This window comes from Pogoniulus pusillus, chromosome 10, assembly GCF_015220805.1.
Source record: "Pogoniulus pusillus isolate bPogPus1 chromosome 10, bPogPus1.pri, whole genome shotgun sequence".
NCBI classification, from domain to species: domain Eukaryota; kingdom Metazoa; phylum Chordata; class Aves; order Piciformes; family Lybiidae; genus Pogoniulus; species Pogoniulus pusillus.
Window position 1 is genome coordinate 4,841,179 of NC_087273.1, and position 19,578 is coordinate 4,860,756.

Genomic DNA, 19,578 nt, shown 5'->3' on the forward strand with positions numbered 1-19,578 from the left:
GTAATGACAAGTAGAGGTTTGTTCTCCAGCTGTGCAGATGCCCTACAGCAGTATCAGCAGTGGGAGAGGAGTGACTGGGCAGTGAGGAATGGGAAACATTTGGGATCTTCCTTGGCTGACTCTTGTGGGTGATGACAGCCCTTCCAGGGAACAAATCCTCTCAGAAACAAGAGAGCTGCTGGGACCAAAGTGCCTCTGCCAGCCTGCACACTTCAGCTTTCATTCGTAGATGGATCAGAGCTGGATGGAGTGCTGCAGGTTGGAAGGGACTTTTGAAGCTCATTTAGTCCAATCACTGCTGCAAGTGAGTGGGGACAGATTCAGAGAATGGTGGAGGTTGGAAGGGACCTCTTCAGTCATAGAATCATAGAAGCAACCAGGTTGGAAGAGACCTCCAAGCTCATCCAGTCCAACCTAGCACCCAGCTCTGTGCAGTCAACTAGACCATGGCACTGAGTGCCTCACCCAGGCTTTTCTTGCACAGCCCTAGGGTGTCAAAACATTTCTTCTAATGTCCAACCTAACCCTCCTCTGGCAGAACTTCAGGACATTTCCTCTCCTTCCATCACTTGAGACTGGGGAGAAGAGCCCAACCCCACCTCCCTCCAACCTCCTCTCAGGGAGCTGTAGAGAGCAATGAGGTCTCCCCTCAGTCTCCTGCACATTACACACCCCCAGCTCCCTCTCCAGCTCTCCTCTCCAGACCCTGTCCCAGCTTTATTGCCCTCCTCTGGACCTGCTCCAGTCCCTTACTGTCCTTCTTGCAGTGAGGGCCCCAAAACTGACCCCAGGACTGCAGGTATGGCCTCACAAGTGCTGAGTCCAGGGGGACAATCCCTTGCCTTGAAGAGCTGCTGGTGGAAGGTGTGTGGAAGACTGAATTTTCACGTTAGCCCCACGAGGGAGTTGTGCTGTGAGCTCCTGGTGCTTTAATTGTTGTTTTTACTGTCTCTCTTCCCTCACCCTTCGAGAGCCTGGGGAGCCAGGCCATTACTCCTAATTGTGTTTGGATTCTTCAGAGTCATTAGAAGTAATTGCACTCATGTAACATCAAGGAGAGGATAAACACCCAAGGGCAGGAGGGGAGCTCAGCGAGGCAGATACTGCTCAGTTGAGCATCGAGAAGAGTTCACTTCAGCAGAGAAGTAACTGGGGAAGGGAGAGAGAAGACACATTTGGATTTCCCAGTGCTCTGCTGTCTCCATGGCTAAGGGCTTGTTCTGCCACCGTGGCATCACTGAGGGGTGGGCTTGGAAGGGAGATCATCCACTCCAACCTCCCTGCCAGAGCAGGATCATGCAGGGCAGGTCACACAGCGAAGTGCTTCCCCGTGGGACAGCTCAGCTGCTGCCCAAGCACACAGTGAGGTGAGGGAGTGGCAAAGCTACAACGCCGGGGGCAGTGCTGGCTGCTTTCCCACTCACTGCTGGTGAGACACCGGTCTTGGAATTCCCTTTTCCTCCCGAGGAAGCCCCAGGTGGGTGGGTGGCTTGGGGAACAGAGAGCATCTCCTGCGTGCTCAGGCAAGGACCTTGAGTCCTCAGAGCCTGTGCAGGAACTGGAAGCAGTTTCTGTTAGAGCCAGGCTGAATGTTGCAAGCCCACAACAACTCCAGCTCTGGCGAGGAGGATTCTCCTTCCTCTCTCTCACTCTTTGTCCCTGGCAGCTGGGCTCTTTCCCTGCACCCAAAAGATGTGTTTTATGTTCCTGGGTGTGCTGTGACCACAGTGCCCACTGCCACTGCATGCTGACCCTTTTCACTGCAGGTGATCCTTGACTCGTCAAAGTGCAGACACCTGACGGATGTCCTGCACCAGAAGCCTCCTCCTGAATCACTGATGGTGAACCAACTCAGGCTGACTGGTGCTGGCTGCAGCTCCCTCTTTGGCATTTCTGCACCTCATTCTGTGCCACTATTCTGTTCTTCTGTCAGGAAAGGCTGAGAAAGTTTGGGCTGTTAGCCTGGAAAAGAGCAGCCTGAGTGGGATCTCATTAATGCTGATCAATACTTCAAGGATGGGTGTCAGCAGAACGGGGTCAGGCTGTGTTCAGTGGTACCCAGTGACAGGACAAGGGGTAACAGCACAAACTGGACCAGCAGAAGTTCCATCTGAACATGAGGAGGAACTGTACTGTAAAGGTGAGAGAGCCCTGGAGCAGGCTGCCCAGAGAGGTGGTGGAGTCTCTATCTCTGGAGACATTCCAAACCTGCCTGGATATGTTCCTGTGTGACCAGCTCTAGGTGACCCTGCCTTGGCAGGGGGGTTGGGTTGGATGATCTCCAGAGGTCCCTTCCACCCCCTACCATTCCGTGGTACCATGATATACACACACGGGGGTGGGGAGAGGGATCAGTAACAGGCAGGGAAGGGCTGGAGGGGTCAGAGAGACACTGCCCCTGTGTGAAAGCACAGAGCAGCCCTGCCAGAGCGGAAGGGCTGCAGAGAGGAAATGATTACAGAGGAGGTTCAAAAACATCTCCCACATCATCTCCATCCAGAAAACAGAAGAACACAAGACTCTTTATGCCAGCCCAGTGTGGTTAGCTCCTCCAACATGAGTGGGTTGCTGGTGGAGGAGTTGGATTTGCAATCCCTTTGGGGCAGGCTAAGAGCCAAACAGAATACAAGAGAGCCAGATGTGGCCTGTGGGCTGACGGCTGGAAACTGCTCCTCCTGCTTTCTGTTCCAGGCTCAGGCTGCTTTCTGACTGAAGTGCCTCCAAAACAGAGGGGAGGAGTGAGCTGGGCACAGGGGCTGCTGCAAGCACTGGGAGAAACAGCTGAGCTCTAAAACTCAGCAGAAGGATTTGCATCCTGCTGTGGACCAAGACAGCTCTTCTAGGAAAGCCCAGAGTACCAGGAACCAAGGCCTCATCCAGCCTGGCCTTCAACACCTCCAGGCGGGGGACATCCACAATCTCCCTGGGCAACCTCTTCCAGTGTCTCCCTGACTTCACTGCCAAGAATTGCTTCCTCATCTCCACTCTCAATCTCCCTGTCCCAGTTCAAAGCCACTGTCCTTCACCCCAGCACTCTCAGCCCTTGGCACAAGTCCCTCCCCAGCATTCCTGCAGCCCCTTCAGCCACTGGAAGGCAGCTCTAAGGTCTCCCTGCAGCCTTCTCTTCTCCAGGCTGGACCATCTCTCAGCCTGTCCCCACAAGGGAGGTTCTCCAGCCCTCTGATCATCTTCATGGCCTACTCTGGACCCTCTTCAGCAGCTCCAGGTCCTTCTAGTGGTGGGGGCACCAGAAGTGGAGGCAGTGCTGCAGGTGTGGTCTCAGCAGAGCAGAATCCCCTCCCCGTGCTGCTGCTCCCCCTGCTCTGGGTGCAGGCAGGACTGAGCTGCCAGTGACCACTGCTGGCTCCTGTTGATTACATCTAAAAGCTCACATTGAGAAGATCCCAACCAACCCCAACCCTAGCAGTGCCAGATGTAAGCACAACCACACACTGGATGCAAACAGCCTCAGCTTTTGGAGCAGGGCAGCAGTAAGTTTGTAAAGGCCAACCCAAGAAATCTTCATCTGTGCTGAACTCTGGAAGCTGCTCTCCACCTACTCAGTTCTCTTTGTTTTTCAGGACTGAGGAAGCAGTGAGAAGCAAAAATCCCAGCACTGTGCTTCCAGAGGAGATCTTTCCAGTCAATGGCATTAAGTTTAGGGTCTTATAACTTCCATCTGTGTGTTTGGACTGAGCAAGGATATGAGCAAGCTGAATTCACACCTGGAACTCGTCCCTAGGATTAATTCTCTTTACAGACTAAAACACAATGCAGGAGAAATGTCACTGATGGAGAGCAAAAGGGCCCTGACAGGATGAGGGCAGTAGTTTGGAACTGGAGCAGGGCAGAGTTACAATCATAGAATCAACCAGGGTGGAAGAGACCTCTAAGTTCATCCAGTCCAACCTAGCACCCAGCCCTGTCCAATCAACCAGACCACCCACAACCTCCCTGGGCAACCTCTGCCAGTGTCTTCCCAGCCTCACTTTGAAGGATTTCTTCCTCATCTCCACTCTCAATCTCTCCTCTCCCAGCTCAAAAGTACTACCCCTTGTGTTGTCACTCCCAGCCCTTGTCAAAAGTCCCTCCCCTGCTCTCCCAGAATCTTCCTGGTACTGGAAGGCTGCTCTAAAGTCTCCCTGGAGCCTTCTCATCTGCAGCCTCAACTCCCTCAGCCTGTCCCCATAGAGGGAGGCTCTCCAGCTCCCTAATCACCAACTCCCTCTCTGTATTCATAGAAGAGGTGCTCCAGGCTTTGGATCACCTTTGTGGACCCTCCTGTTGATCCTCTCTGGGATGTCAGTTCCACTTGCCATGCCTACCTAGGTCTGGATTTCAGAGTCAGGGACATGGGTGCCTTGTTACTGAGGCAGCTCACATCTGGTTCAGCCACTCCATGCCTGCTGCTGATTTTTTTCTGTCCTGGGATTGCGATTGGCTGATGCAAACCCTGTCAATAACAGCACAGAGCAGCTGCCCTGGGGCATGGCTTTTAGAGTTCTGCAAAAGTGAGCTGTGGGCTGGAGCACTAATTATAGTGGTGATGATCTCATAGACTGTAGAGCCAAAGGAGAGGGCCAGATGACATATGAAACTGAACTGAGCAGCAGTGGATCTCTGCTAGCCCAGAAAAAACCCTGTCCTAGGCTGCATCTCTGTTCTGCTGAGACCTCACCTGCAGCACTGCCCCTCCAGTTCTAGGGCCCTCAGCACAAGGATCTGGAGCTGCTGGAGTGTGTCTAGAGGAGGCCACAAAGATGATCAGAGGGCTGGAGCACCTCTCCTGTGGGGACAGGCTGAGAGAGCAGGGGTTGATCAGCCTGGAGAAGGCTGCAGCCTTAGAGCTGGGGTCGTTCAGCCTGGAGAAGACTTCAGCCTTAGAGCAGCCTTCCAGTACCTGAAGGAGCTCCAGGAATGCTGGGGAAGGACTTCTGACAAGGGCTGGGAGTGTCAGGACAAGGGCCAATGGTTTTGAGCTGGGAGACGGGAGACAGAGTGGAGATGAGGAAGAGGTTTTTGAGAGAGGAGGTGAGGAGACAGTGCCACAGGTTGCCCAAGGAAGGTTGTGGCTGCCCTCTCCCTGGAGCTGTTCAAGGTTAGGCTGGATGAGGCCTTGAGCAGCATGGGCTGGTGGGAGGTGTCCCTGCCCATGGCAGGGGGCAGGCACTGGATAATCTTTAAGGTAGCCTCCAACCCAACCCCATTCTGTGATCTTCTGATCCTTTGCAAGAGGCTGTGTGCAATGAGAGTTCTGAAGAGAAAGCAGAATCTACAGCATGATGGGAAGCTGCTTCCTTTTTCTCTAGCTGACCTGCCCACAGCTGAAGATTCCCTTTCTCCAAAAAGAAAGGTTTTGGCTGAGAAGCCCTCAAAGCTGTTTCTACCACCAGGACTGAACTGGCAAAAAGACACTGAATTTCTTGACACAGTTCCCATGTCACCATCACAAGCACTGAGCCAGGCAACAAAACACCAGAGTGTGAGAGTCACCAAGTCCTCCACCACCCAATATCTACCAAGACTTGGTCTTCCTCAGGCCTGCATCAACTGCCATAGGCCTCACAGCAACAAGGCCAGCAGGACCACAGAAGTCCTTCTGCCCCTGTACTCTGCATTGGTCAGGCCATACCTTGAGTGCTGTGTCCAGTTCTGGGCTTCTCAGTTCAAAAGAGATGTTGAGGTACTGGAACATGTCCAGAGAAGGGCAGCAAGGCTGGGGAGGGGCCTGGAGCACAGCCCTGTGAGGAGAGGCTGAGGGAGCTGGGGGTGTGCAGCCTGCAGCAGAGGAGGCTCAGGGCAGAGCTCATTGCTGTCTACAACTACCTGCAGGGAGGCTGTAGCCAGGTGGGGTTGGGCTCTTCTGCCAGGCACCCAGTGACAGAACAAGGGGACACAGTCTCAAGCTGTGTCAGGGGAGGTTCAGGCTGGACGTTAGGAGGAAGTTCTTCACAGAGAGAGTGAATGGCATTGGAATGGGCTGCCCAGGGACATGGTGGAGTTCCCATCCCTGGAGGTGTTGAAGCAAAGCCTGGAAGGGGCACTCAGTGCCATGGGTTAGTTAATTAGAAGGTGACAAGTTGATGACCCTAGAGGTCTTTTCCAAACTGGTTAATTCTGTGGTTCTGTGACAGCCTCACCTGTGGGAAGTCCTTTTCCCCTCAGCCTCTCACGAATCACCTGTCCTCTGTCAGGCTGCAGTCTTCTCTCTCCATTGCAGGAGAGTTGATCCACCTGCGGAAGGTGGACACAAAGTCAGGCACTAAAAGAGCTCACATCAGTACAGAGCAACTCTCCTTTAGCTAACTGGACATCAGACAGGGACAAAGAGCTGAATTCAAGTTCACAGAATCCTAGAATGGGCTGAATTGTAAGGAACAATAAGGAGGAAGGATAATAAGGGACCTCCAGATCATCCAGTTCCAACCCCCTGTCACAGACAGGGACACCTCCCACCAGCCCAGCTTGCTCAAGGCCTCATCCAGTCTGGCCTTCAACATCTCCAGGCAGGGGACATTTACAATGTCCTTGGGCAACCTGTGCCAGTCTCTCCCCACCCTCACTCTCAACAATTTCTTGCTCATCTCCACTCTCAATCTCCCCTCTCCCAACTCAAAGCCATTGTCCCTCATCCTGGAATGGGTTTCTCAGGGAGGTGGATAAGGCCCCGTCCCTGGAGGTGTTTAAGGCCAAGCTGGATGAGGCTCTGGGCAGCCTGATCTAGGGTAAGGTGTCCCTGCCCGTGGCACAGGGGTTGGAAGTAGGTGGTCCTTGTGGTCCCTTCCAACCCTGACTGATTCTATGATTCTGAGTAACCAAAGGAAAATCCTGGCACTCCCAGCCCACATCAGAAGTCCCTCCCCAGCTCTCCTGGAGCCCCTTCAGGCACTGGCAGGCTGCTCTAAGGTCTCCCTGAAGCCTTCTCCAGCATCTCAAGTGCTGACACAGACTTACCCCAGTCAGGCTCCCCAGGACCAGTCTGACCAACTGCTTCACATAGGAGAAGGAAGGGGCACAGTTACTGTTTCTTATGTGGGCACTGCAAGCGTCCAGGACAGTCCGGAGTGACAGACGGGCAGAGATGACATCTTCACACATGTCAAGCAGGATGCTGTTGAGATGATCTCCAAGTTTGACAGGCTAGAGAGACACACAACAACAGGAGGAACAGGAGAATCAGTTTTAATGGTGACTTGTGGCATGCACAAAGCTAAAAGAGATGTTACAGGGTAAAATAATTCTTCAGCAACACCTTGGCCGCAGCATGAGGAGGCTGCAGTGAGGTGGGGGTTGGTCTCTTCTCCCTAATCTCAGGTGACAGGAGGAGAGCAAATGGCCTGAAATTGTGCCAGGGGAGGGTTAGGTTGGAAAGGAGGAAAAACGTCTTTGCTGCAAGAGTGGTCAGGGATTGGCAGAGGCTGCTCAGGGAAGTGGTGGAGTCCCCATCCCTGAAGGTGTTCAAGGAATTCAGTCAAACTTTCAAGTCTGAGTTTGCAATATTAAGTAAAACCAAAGCTAAACTTACCTGGCTTTGAGGAACTTCATAGTCAGCTCCCCAGAGGAGTGCCATACCCAGAGAATAGATGTGGACCTGCCAGGAGACACAAGGCATTTGTCAGCTCAGGGAGTGTGAAGGTAGAGTAGAGCTGGAAAGTGGAGCAGCTAAACCCAGCCTTGCCTTGCCAGACACATTCCTGCTGTTGGAGCTCTGATGTGTTCCCGACTGCTCTGCTGTGCCATCAGAGGCAGAGAATTAAATCCTCCATCAAACCAAGGGCTCTTTCCTGTGCTCAGTTTCAGGCTCTCACCTCTCAACTAGACTTGGCTGCCTAAGGCCCCATCCAATCTGGTCCTGAACACCTCCAGGGAGGAGGCAGCCACAACTTTCCTGGTCAGCCTGTTCCAGAGTTTCACCACTCTCACACTGAAGGACTTCTTGCTCAGCTCCAGTCTAACTCTGCTCTCCCTCAGCTTCAAACCATTCCTCTTTGGCCTGTTTCTAGGCAGACTCATGAAAAATCCCTCTGCAGCCTTCCTATAGGATCCCTTCAGTCATTGGAAGGCAGGAATAGAATAGAATCAACCAGGTTGGAAGAGACCTCCAAGATCATCCAGTCCAACCTATCCCCCAGCCCCTTGAAGTCTTCTGCAGAGCTTCCACTCCTTGAAACTCTGCAAGCAAGGTTGGATGCAGCCTTAGGCATCCTGGTGTAGTGGGAGGTGACCCTGCTCATGGGAGGCTGGAACTGGATGAGCTTTGAGGAGCCTTCCAACCCAAACCCTTCTGGCTTTCTATGTCACTCACAGAGCCACCACCAGAGAAGATCCCTCGGTGTCAGCATTTGGCTGGTGCCATGCTCGTGGTGGAGCTTACAGGGCAGAGAGGTCCCTTTGACAAATCTGCTGACTGAAGGCTGCCCAGGGCAGGGAATGCCAGCAGCTGGCACTCAGGTCACACAGGTGTCAGCTCCCAGGAGCTCCCTGATGTTCTGCAAAGCCTGCTTCACAGCTGAACTTCAGAGCTGGCACCAGAGGCAACGTTCCTGTCTTCAGCAGTGCTGTGCCTCTTGAGAGAAGATCAACAATTCCAAGAGAGTGAGTGCAGAGCTTGGCAGCTGCATCCCACACAGCTCATCCCAGTCTGCACTGATGTCAGTGTTTGACTTCTCTCTTGAAAACTTTCAGCCTCAGCTGCTGGTTGCTTGTAGTTTTGGTCAGGCACTGGCACAGGCTGCCCAGAGAGGTGGTGGAATCACCAAGGCTGGATGTGTTTAAAGGTGGTCTGGAAGTGATGCTTGGGGTTGTGGTGCCCCTTGCAGAGTAGGGTTGTGGGTTGGAGTTGGTGATCTCAAGGAGCTTTTCCAACCTGGATGTTCCTGTCATTTTGTGACATCCTTCTTTTGTTGTACCCTTAATGCTGAGCAGACTGCAGGGCAACAAGGGAGTCTGAAGGGCTTGTGAGGAGCTGAGGAAATGCCTGGGTGTGGCAGCAGGTTATTTTGGGATAGTCTTCAAGAGAACTGACTCGAGACAAGGTTTAGCAGAAGAAAAGCTGCAACCACAAAATGCTCGAGACAGAGAGAAAGGCTGTAACAGCCCTCGTGCAGACACAGCCATCTGAGCCACTGCTCCTTCCACCCTGCAGCAGCAGCATGTTGCTGTCCCTCCTGCACCACCACCAAGTGTTTCCAGATGACAGCCTGGCTGCAGCCAGCTCCCTTCTCCAAGAATTACTGACCTGGAGAAGCCAAAGAGGTGGAACCAGCGCTCAGCTTCCTTCTTCCTCCCTCTTCTACACATCTGAGCCTAGGCCAAGGGAGCAGTTTCCAGGGAAAGCACTGCAAGAAGCTGCTGCTAAGGCAGCCCTTGAGAAGGCCTCATCCAACCTGGCCTTCAGCACCCCCATGAAGGGGGCACAACAACCTCCCTGGGCAACCTGCTCCAGAGTCTCATCACCCTTGTACTGAAGAACTTCTTGCTCAGCTCCAGTCTAACCCTGCTTCATTCCTCCTTCTCCTTTCTCTAGACATCCCTATAAAAAGTCTCTGCAGCATTCCTGTGGGATCCCTTCAGGCACCAGAAGGCAACTCTAAGGTCCTCATGGAGTTTTCTCTTCTCCATGCTGAACAACCCCAGCTCCCTCAGCCTGTGCTGAAAGTAGAGCTGCTCCAGCCCTTGCACCATCACCACTACTCCACTTCTACAGAAGAGGACTCCTTCTCCACCTGTCCCACAAGGAATTACCACCTCCACACACAAACCAAGAACAGGACAGCTCAAAAAGGACAGCTGACAGCTCCTCTGGGCAGGGACCACCACCAGGAGGGCCCAGCTGTGCTGTACCTTTTCAACATCCAACAGGGATGACAGGGAATGGTTCTGCAGGACCTCTGGTGCTGTAAAGACTTGCAGGTCTTGCTGGGAGACATCTTCATCAGTAAAGGAGACACTGCCAGATGGAAGCAACAGCAGAGACCACGGAGAGATGACGAACCCCAGCGTGCTGCGGTCAGCTGGAAGTGAAAGGAGAAAGCCCAGTGGGGAGGTTAAAGCAGCACTGGTGGATGCCCTGCCTGCTGCTCTTGGCTCACAGACACTTGGGAGGATCAGCCTGCAGACAACCACAGGAGCACCAAAGGCTGCACAAGACCTTTAAGACCACGGAGAGCAACCATTAACCCAACGGGGTCACGTCCACCACTGAACCATGTCACTCAGTAGCACATCTACACATCTTATCAACACCTCCAGGGATCACTCCCCTGGGCAGCCTGTTCCAGGGCTTGACCACAAATTCCTTATGTCCAACTCAAACCTTTGCAGGACAGCACTGAGCAGAGCCTGGCCTCTGCTTCTTGCCCCCCACCCTTCACTTATTTATCAACAGTCATAAGATCTCCTCCCAGCCTTCTCCTCTCAAGGCTAAATCAACCCCAGGGCTCTCAGCCTTTCCTCGACAGACATGTTCCAGGCCCTTCAGCATCCTCATAACCTGCCTCGGATTCTCTCCAGTATTTCCTTGTCCCTCTTGAACTGGGGGCCCCAGAATGGGACACAATACACAAGATGTGGTCCCTCCAGGACAGAAGAGGACAGGAGAACCTCCCTTAGCATGCTTGCCACATTCTTTCTGGACTCCCCCAGGAGTCCATTTGCCTTCTTGGCCACAAGGGCACATTGCTGGCTCATGCAGAACTTGCTGTCCCCCAAGACTCCAATGTCCTTCTCCATGGAGATGGTTTTCAGCAGCTCAACCCCTGTACTGCTGCCTGATGTTATCCCTCCCCAGGAGCAAGACTGCACTTGCCCTTGTTGGACCTCATGAGGTTCCCTTTGCCCAGCTCTCCAGCCTGGTCAGGTCTCACTGAATGGCAGCACAGCCTCATGGTCTCTCAGCCGCTCCTCCCAGTGTGCTACCATCAGCAAAGTGGCTGAGGGGACACTCCAGCCTCTCATCCAGATCACTGATGAAGATGCTGAGTAAGGCTGGACCCAGTCCTGACCAGTAAGGAGAAGGAAAAACAAGTCAGATAGATGCAGGAGTGTTAAACTCCCACATCTGCCTTGAAAACAGAAGGTCCCTAAGGCAGGGGAGGGGACAGAGAGATCATTTCCTTGTGTCAAAATACTTCTTTTCAAGCAGTCAATCAGCAAAGTTTCAATGCAGGAGCTTTACTCCAAGTGAAAATTAAAGTTCACTGCTTTTCTTCCACGGGTAAAGAGGTGACTGCTTTGATTTCTGCTACAGGATGCACCAGAGATCTGAGGAGACACACTTGAAGGAGAAACTCTGGAAGAAACAAGGGCAGAATAACAATTTCCTCCTTCAGTTCCACCACTACCAACATTTTCCACTCTCTTGTGAGCTGGGGCTGCTCCTCCAGTGCTGGTTCCTAGCCTGGGCAGCTATCTTGTAATCTAGAGTATTGCTAATCTCACAGCAAATGGATTCAGTTACTGCTTGCAGGTATCAGACGTAAAAGGATCTCCCAAGGAAGTCCTTCCATTCCTTCCAACTCCTCTTACCCCAAAGAAGTAAGAATTGCTCTTTCTGCACTCTGTCATACCAAAGAAAAACCACATCAACAACTTGGCAAGACAGCTACCAAGAAAAGGGAGCCAGCTGCCAGAGCAACAGAATCCCAGACGGGTTTGGGTTGGAAGGGGCCTTCAAAATCATCCAGTTGCAACCCACTGCCGTAGGCAAGGACACCTCCCACCAGCCCAGCTTGCTCAAGGCCTCATCCACCCTGGCCCTCAACACCCCCAGGGAGGAGGCATCCATAACCTCCCTGGGCAACCTGTGCCAGTGTCTCACTGTGGGAATGCAAAGTGAAGAAGGATGGTAACAGGCAGATGCTGACCTTGGTTCCCAGCAGCTGCTGGCTAACTCATCCCAGAAGGGATAGACAACCAACACCTCATTAATGAGGAAAACAAGGCATGGTTTATGCTGATTATGCTAATCTGTAGGTGTGTGCTTTGTGCCCTGAGGGGATATACTGAGAGCCAAAACGATCAGTAAAGGTCTCTGGCACAATTCACATTGAATTGTCTGGAGTCCATGTGGCATCGCCTTGATCACACTGATCTGTGGGGGCCTTGACCACGTTTCCTGCAGCAAGCTAATCAGGGTTCTGCAACATCTCACCACCCTCACTCTCAAGAATTTCTTTCCCATCTCCAAGTCTCAATCTCCAGCTCAAAGCCTGGCACTTGGCCTTGTTGAAGCAGCAGCAGAGAGCTTTGGGGAAGAGCAAAAGCAGGAATCAAGCCTCAGAGGATGGGGCTAAAATAAAAAACAACCCAGGAACAATGTAAACCAAAAATCACCCAAACCCAGGGAAGTCTGAGCTGTTTCCTTCTGAAGGATCCAGAAGATCAAATGTTACCAGAAAGTGATTAAGAAAGTTTCTCAGCAGCTACTGGTAAAGGGAAAACCCAACTGTGTAACACCTGCCAGCAAAGAGTGGGTGGAAATGAGGATCCAGAAGCACTTTTTCCCTTCCTATTGCATTTTCCCCTCTTGTCCACCAAAATAATCCATGGAATCATCAAACCATTCCAGTTTGGAAAGCTCTTATTCTAAAACTACCATGGCCGGGGCTAAACCATGGCCCTTGGCACCACAGCTCTGCCCCTTTCAAACACTTCTAGGACTGGGCATTCAACCACCTCCCTGGGCAGCCTGTGCCAGGCTTTGAGAACCATTGCAGGGAAGAAGTTTCTCCTTATGTCCTACCTCAACCTCCCCTGAGGCAACCTGACGCCATTTCCTTCTATCACTTGTTCCTAACGAGCAGAGCCCAACCCCCACCTCACTGCAACTCCCTCCAGGGAGCTGTAGAGAGCAATGAGCTCTGCCCTCAGCCTCCTCTTCTCCACTCTAACCACCTCCAGCTCCCTCAGCTGCTCCTCATGAGACCTGTTCTCCATTTTCCCCTCCATCTCAACTTGGTTTAGGACTTCTTGGGACCCACCACTACTTCCATTACCACACTTCACCCTCCTCCTTTTCACTGCACTTACTCAAGCTAAGCAGATGCAACAGTCTGAGTGCTGCCAGGATTTTCAGGTCCCCACCCCCCCCCAAGTGTCCTCCTTCACACCCCCTTTCAGGTGGTATCACTCTTCCTTACACAAGAACCTTCCCATGTGCAGCTCTGCCAGGCAGACGATTGGCAAAGCCTCTTCTCTCGGCTCAGCTGCTCTTCTCAGCCTTCATTTCTCCACATCTCCTCCCCCTGCCTCTCAACAGGTCTGGAAGGAGAAGGTCCCATTATTTTCACAAGGCAGAGCATAGGCTCAGCACAGGAGTGGCCTAAGTGATAGGTGAAGCCTTCCCCACTTTCAAGTCCTCCTCAAGCTTTTCCAGCTGAAGAGAGCAAAGGAGCAGGACGCCTGCTTGCTAATTCCCTGCAGCTCTGAGCTCAGCAAGCTCCTCACACTTAGATGCTCCCAGCTGAGATGCCTCACTTCAAAGAGCTGCTCCTTTGACCTGATGGAGCAGGGAGGGCAAGCTGCAGCACGCCTGCCCCAGCTGATACACCCTCTGCACAACAAAACAGTTATTGCAGACAATTAAGGAGATGCAAGAGCAGGGCAGGTCTGGTATCAGCCTTTGCACACCTCCAGATTAACCTCAACGTCACAGCCCAGCTGATGGCACAGCTGCAGCCCAGTCCTGCATTGTCTTTCTCCTCCATTTAACAGCTTAGAACTTGCTGACAGGACAGCTATGAGAGCTGAGCTCCTCAGGGGCCCTTCAACCCCATCCTTCAGTACTTAGAATCACAGAACCTTAGGGCTTGGAAGGGACCTCGAAAGATTCACAGAAGGGGATGGGTTGGAAAGGACCTTTAAGTCCATCCAGTGCCAACCCCCTGCCATGGGCAGGGACACCTCCTGCCAGCCCAGCTTGTTCAAGGCCTCATCCAACCTGGCCTCCAACACCTCCAGGCAGGGGACATCTACGATCTCCCTGGAAAACCTTTTCCAGTCTTTCCTCACCCTCATGAACAAGAATTTCTTCCTCATGTCCACTCTCAATCTCCCCTCTCCCACCTCAAAGCCATTGTCCCTCATCCTGGCACTCCCAGCCCTCATCAGAAGTCACTCCCCAGCTCTCCCGGAGCCCCTTAAAGCACTGGAAGGTTGCTCTAAGGTCTCCCTGTAGTCTTCTCTTCTCCAGCCTGGACAACTCTCCCAGCCTGTCCCCACAGGGAGGCTCTGCAGCCCTCAGATCACCTTAGTGGCCTCCTTTGGACCCTCTCCAGCAGCTCCACGTCCTTCTTGTGCTGGGGACACCAAAGCCAGAGTCAGTGCTGCAGGCATGGTCTCAGCAGAGCCGAGCAGAACAGAGGGGCAGAATCCCCTCCCTGTGCTACTGCTCTGGGTGCAGCCAGCACGCAGCTGCCTGCTGAGCTGCCAGTAACCAGTGCTGGCACCTGGGCAGTTTGCCATCAGCTGACATCTCCGAGGCCTTCTCCTCAAGCTATTCTCCAGCCATTCCTCACCCAGCCTGGATTTGTGTTTGGGATTGCCCTGATCCAGCTGCAGGACCTTGCAGTTGGCCTTGCTGAACTCCACGAGGTCGGCTTGGGCCCAGCTCTGCAGCCTGTCCAAGCCTCTCTGCTGCCAGTCACAGCACACAGCTCAGTGTCACCTGCAAACCTGCTGAGAGTGCACTCAACACAGACCACTTGGTTGCCCCCTTAAGTCTTGCTGTGACTTATCAAGCATAGCTGAACAGTGAAGCTCTTTCATTTGGGTGTCTCTCAAAGTGCTGTTTACCACAGAGCTAGAGCCCAGCTTAATTAGTAGCATGCAACTGAAAACAGTTTGCTGAGCTAGCAGAAAAACAACTCAATAAAACAGCTTCCCCTCTCCAGAAGAAGACAACAGACTCTTCTGGCACCCAAATTGATCTCAGTTTGTGTTTTGGTCTTCACTGACAGGAAGTACATCCAGAAGCTTCTGCCACCCAAAGCCAGTCTTGGCTGGCAAATGCTCCCCTGCCTTCAAAGCACAGGCCAGAGGGCCTGGGGCAGATTTCCATGTTGTGCTCTCATCTTCCAGTCCTTATCCCTCTAAAAGGGAGCTGTGATCCCATTCTCAGAGCTTCCAGGCAGCCTTCACAGTCACGGTGATAACTTTTCTGCCCTACTCTCAAGCCATGAGAGGGCAAGCTCTGATTGGCAGGTGGAGACTGCCTTCTTGAAAACAAGCTGCACCTAGGACAATCTCACAGAACCACAGAACTGCTTGGCTTGGAAAAGCCCTCTAAGGATCATCCAGTCCAACCCCCAACCCCACCCCACCCCAGCTCAGTTCTTTCTGTATCAGCCTTACCTTTCCTGAAGAGCTCCTGAAGGCTCTCTGCACTCTGATTCAAAATTGCCCAAATTTCCTCTTCTTGCAGCGGCCCTCCCCGAACCTTCAGAGCCTCTGCCAGTGACACATGCATGTTACCTGGGGAAGGAGGCAGACAGAGTGAAGAACAAGAGTTATTTTCTCCCTGGATGCAGTACTCAAGTAGGAACACTCCAAGTTCAAGCCTCAGTCACAAAAATCCACTACCAGAACCATTAAATATCAGAGAACTGTGGAACGGTTTGGGTTGGAAGGGATCTCCAAAACTCATCCAGTCCAACCCACCCCGCACTCAGCAGGGATAGCCTCCACTAGAGCAGGTTGCCCACAGCCCTGTCCAGCCTCACTTTGGATATCTCCAGGGATGGAGCCTCAACTATCTCCCTGGGCAACCTGCTGCAGTGTTCCAGCACCCTCCTGCTGCACAACTTGTTCCTCACATCCAATCTTAATCTGCTCTGCGCTCATTTCATTGTTCCTCATCTTGTCCCTGCAGGCCTTTGGGAACAGTCTCTCTGCAGCCTTGTAGTCCCTTCAGGCTGCTCTAAGGTCTCCCTGCAGCCTTCTTTTCTCCAGGCTGAACACCCCCAGCTCCCTCAGCCTGTCCTCATAGCAGAGGTGCTCCAGCCCTGTGATCATCTTCATGGCTTTCATCTGTTCCATAAGGTCCCTAAGAATCTACAAACCATTTACTGCTACAACAAAGAACTTTGAGTGCCTGCTGCTATGAAGCAAAACTTGGATTAGGCTGACAATGACCCAGGCTGAGAGCTTAGGCTACCAACTCAAACTCACCCAACTGCCACCAGTTCCCTCCACGGCATGAGCAAAGGTTTGCTCGGCTTAAAACCCACAGAGGGAGTGGTAGTCAGAGGCCTGTTAACAGGTTTAAGTCAGTCAAGCTGCTGTTCAGAAAGGGACCTGTGCTTATGATACCTTGGGGTTAAATACTGCCTGGTGGTCAGGCCCAGAGAGTGGTGGGGAAAGGAGTTAACTCCAGTTGGCAGCCAGTCACAAGTGGTGCTCCCCAGGCCTCATGGATGGGGCCAGTCCTCTTTAATGTCTTTATCACTGATTGGATGAGGGCACTGAGGCATCCTCAGTCAGCCTGCAGATGGCATTAAGCTGAGCACAAGTGTTCTGCTGGAAGGTATGAAGGTTCTGCAGAGGGACCTGGCCAGGCTGCAGGGATGGGCTGAAGTCAGATGCATGAGGTTCAACAAGGCCAAGGGCTGGGTCCTGCACTTGGCTCACAACAGCCCCAGGAGTGCTGCAGGCTTGGGGTGAAGTGGCTGGAAAGTGCCCAGCAGAGAAAGGCCTGGGGGTGCTGGGTGACAGCAGCTAGAGGTGAGCCAGGGGGTGCCCAGGTGGGCAAGGAGGGCAGCAGCAGCCTGGCCTGCATCAGCAGTGGTGTGGGCAGCAGGAGCAGGGCAGGGATTGTGCCCCTGGACTCAGCACTGGGGATGCCACAGCTTGAGTGCTGGGCTCAGTTTTGGGTTCCTCACTGCAAGAAGGACACTGAAGGGCTGGAGCAGGTGCAGAGAAGGGCAAGGAAGGTGGGGAAGGGTCTGGAGAAGAGGGCTGGGGAGGAGCAGCTGAGGAAGCTGGGGAGGTTTAGTGTGGAGAAGAGGAGGCTGAAGGTGAACTCATTGCTCTCTGCAGCTCCCTGAGAGGAGGTTGGAGTGAAGCCAGTGTTGGTCTCTTCTCCCTGGTCTGAAGTGACAGAAGAAGAGGAAACATCCTGAAATTATGCCAGGGAAGGTGTAGGTTGGAGATGAGGAAAATTCCTTGCTGCAAGAGCAGTCAGGGTTTGGAAGAGGCTGCTCAGAGAGGTGGTGGAGTCTCCATCCTCGGAGGTGTTCAGGAAACCTGTGGCCATGGTGGGGTTGGGTGAGACTCAAGTCTTCCTCCAACCAGAGCACTTCTGTGGTTCTCTCTTCACAGGGCTGTTATCTTACCTCATGACTAAATAGGAAGCACTGCCTGGGAACATGGAAGCAAGCAAGCTGACTGTGGAACTGACAGTTCCTTTCTTTGTCCTCCCTTCACAGGGTTAAGAACACAAAGTAAACCCAGCAGCAGCACTCTTCAGTCTTACACCCCCACCAAACAACTCCAGACTTCCTCTCCCAGCTACAGGAGGTGAGGCCTTCAGAGTGCTGTCAGTTAGAAGCCTGTCCCCACAGCACACTTTGCTCTTCAGTTGTCCAAAAATTGAAGAGCAAATCCTGAAAGATTCTGGCAAAACCACAACTTCTTCCCAAAAGTGGCACAGGCTGCTCAGGGACCTTGTGCAGGCTCCAAGCTTGGGCCTGTTTAAAGCTAGGTTGGATGGGACCTTGAGCAAGCTGCTCTAGTGGGAGATGCCCCTGTTTGCACATCTCAGCCCTCTGCCTGCAGTTATGTGGCTGTCCAACGTCTCTTTTCTGTGGGGATTTAAACACCTCTGAGGCAGGAAGCTGGGTTGACAGCAGAGCAAGAACAGCAACCTCTTCAAAGGCAGGAATCACACAAGTGCTTTCTTTGGAAGAGACCTCATCCAGTCCAACCTTCAGCCCAACACCACCATGGCCATCAAACCATGGCCCCCAAGTGTCATGGCCACACCTTTCTTGAGCACCTCCAGGGATGGGGACTCCAGCACCTCCCTGACAACCTGTCTGAAAAAAGCAGGAGACAGAAGACAGAGTGAGGATGAATTATCTCCATCATGGGTAACCTTTTAGGTGATTTTGGATGAGCAAAGAGGCCAACCCAAAGACAGGAGGAGAACTCAGAAGCCTAAAGCAGAGGATGCAAAGCCATAAGTGAAACCATTGTGCCAACAGTGCCAATGAGCCTGCTTCCAGCTTTCAGAGGTGCTTCTGCAGTCCCTGTGGGTTTTGGCCTATCAAGTTGACTGGCAAAGTGATCCAGATGTGCTGACAGAGTCCTCGGTGGGCTCTTGGTTAGGGTCCTATCAGGACACTTCCTTGCCTCTCTGCCTCCTCCTCGTTTAAGGTAAGTGTGATCTGCTCTGCTCTGCTCCTTTCAGTCCTTGTAGTAAACCCAGGCTGCTTAAAGAGTGTTGAGTGGTGCAGCTGCTACACATGAACTCACCTCCTCTCTCCTTGGAGTACCACCTTAACATCACTGCTCAGCTGGAGCCAGGATTGTGAGGCTTACAAAATCTCCTGTTCCTGCACCTTGCTGGACAAGGTGAGTCCTGGTGCAGTCCTCATCAGGAGGCACAGAAAGGGCTGGGTTGGAAGGGACCTCCCAAGCTTGTCCAGACCAACCCCTTGCACTCAGCAGGGACATCCTCCACTAGATCAGCTTGCCCACAGCCCTGTTCAGCCTCACCTCAAGTACCTCCAGGGATGGGGCTTGAACCACCTCCCTGAGCAACCTGTTGCAGTGTTGCAGCACCCTCCTGGTGCAGAACTTGTTCCTTACATCCAATCTCAATCTGATTTTCCCCAGTTTGAAGCATGTCAGAGGGCTAGGCAATATGAACTCAGCATGAACTGTGAAGTAGTGGATTCCCCACGCAAGGGCCCAGCCACAGAACATCCCCAAATGTCTCATTCTTCATCAGCCAGCACAGCACAGAAGAGAAGCCAAAATCAGAGTGAGCACTGGAGAAGCACAGGCACAAACATTGCTCTCAGCTTGCTTGCTCCCACACAGAATTTTCTCCTAGGTCATACAGGAGAAGAGTTTCCAGAGGAAAGGAGTTGCATCATGTGGAGACAGCTCTCTTGCTCCAGGACAGAGAGTACATTCAGGTGTAGACCATTTGTATCAACAAGCCCTGAGTACAACTTCTCAGCCTCCACACCATTCAGCCCCAAGCCATGGAGGCAGCAAGGTTCCAAGAAAGAAGGCTGCTGAAGCCCAGGGCCTCTCCCTTATCTCAAACACTTCCTTCAGAAAGCCTCTTTACCTCCTGAGGACCAACTGCCAGCTCCTCCCTGCCAGGCAGACAGCTCACACACTCCCTGGTGAGTGGGATGGGTACTTCTGCATCTTCTCTGTAAAGCCAGCTCAGTAACTTCCTCCGGAGAGAAGGCTGCAGGGAGACCTTAGAGCAGCCTCACAGTACCTGAAGGGAGCTCCAGGAGAGCTGGGGAGGGACTTGTGACAAGGGCTGGGAGTGCCAGAATGAGGGACAGTGGCTTTGAGCTGGGAGAGGGGAGATCAAGAGCAGAGATGAGGAAGAAATTC

The 19,578-nt window shown here is 52.8% G+C and overlaps 1 protein-coding gene across 6 annotated transcripts in view; it reads right to left on the reverse strand.

The window, feature by feature from the left end:
• The window catches only part of PTPN13 (protein tyrosine phosphatase non-receptor type 13), a 109,514-nt gene that overhangs the window by 64,960 nt on the left and 24,976 nt on the right, over positions 1–19,578 (reverse strand). For all 6 annotated transcript variants that reach the window (XM_064149577.1, XM_064149581.1, XM_064149579.1 and 3 more), the window contains exons 2-6: positions 15,352–15,471; positions 9,844–10,013; positions 7,526–7,591; positions 6,955–7,140; positions 6,141–6,234 (exon numbers count right to left, since the gene is read on the reverse strand). In XM_064149577.1, coding sequence (XP_064005647.1) covers positions 6,141–6,234; positions 6,955–7,140; positions 7,526–7,591; positions 9,844–10,013; positions 15,352–15,466 — 631 coding nt within the window. In that variant the 5' untranslated portion in view covers positions 15,467–15,471. The remainder of the gene's footprint in view (positions 1–6,140; positions 6,235–6,954; positions 7,141–7,525; positions 7,592–9,843; positions 10,014–15,351; positions 15,472–19,578) is intronic.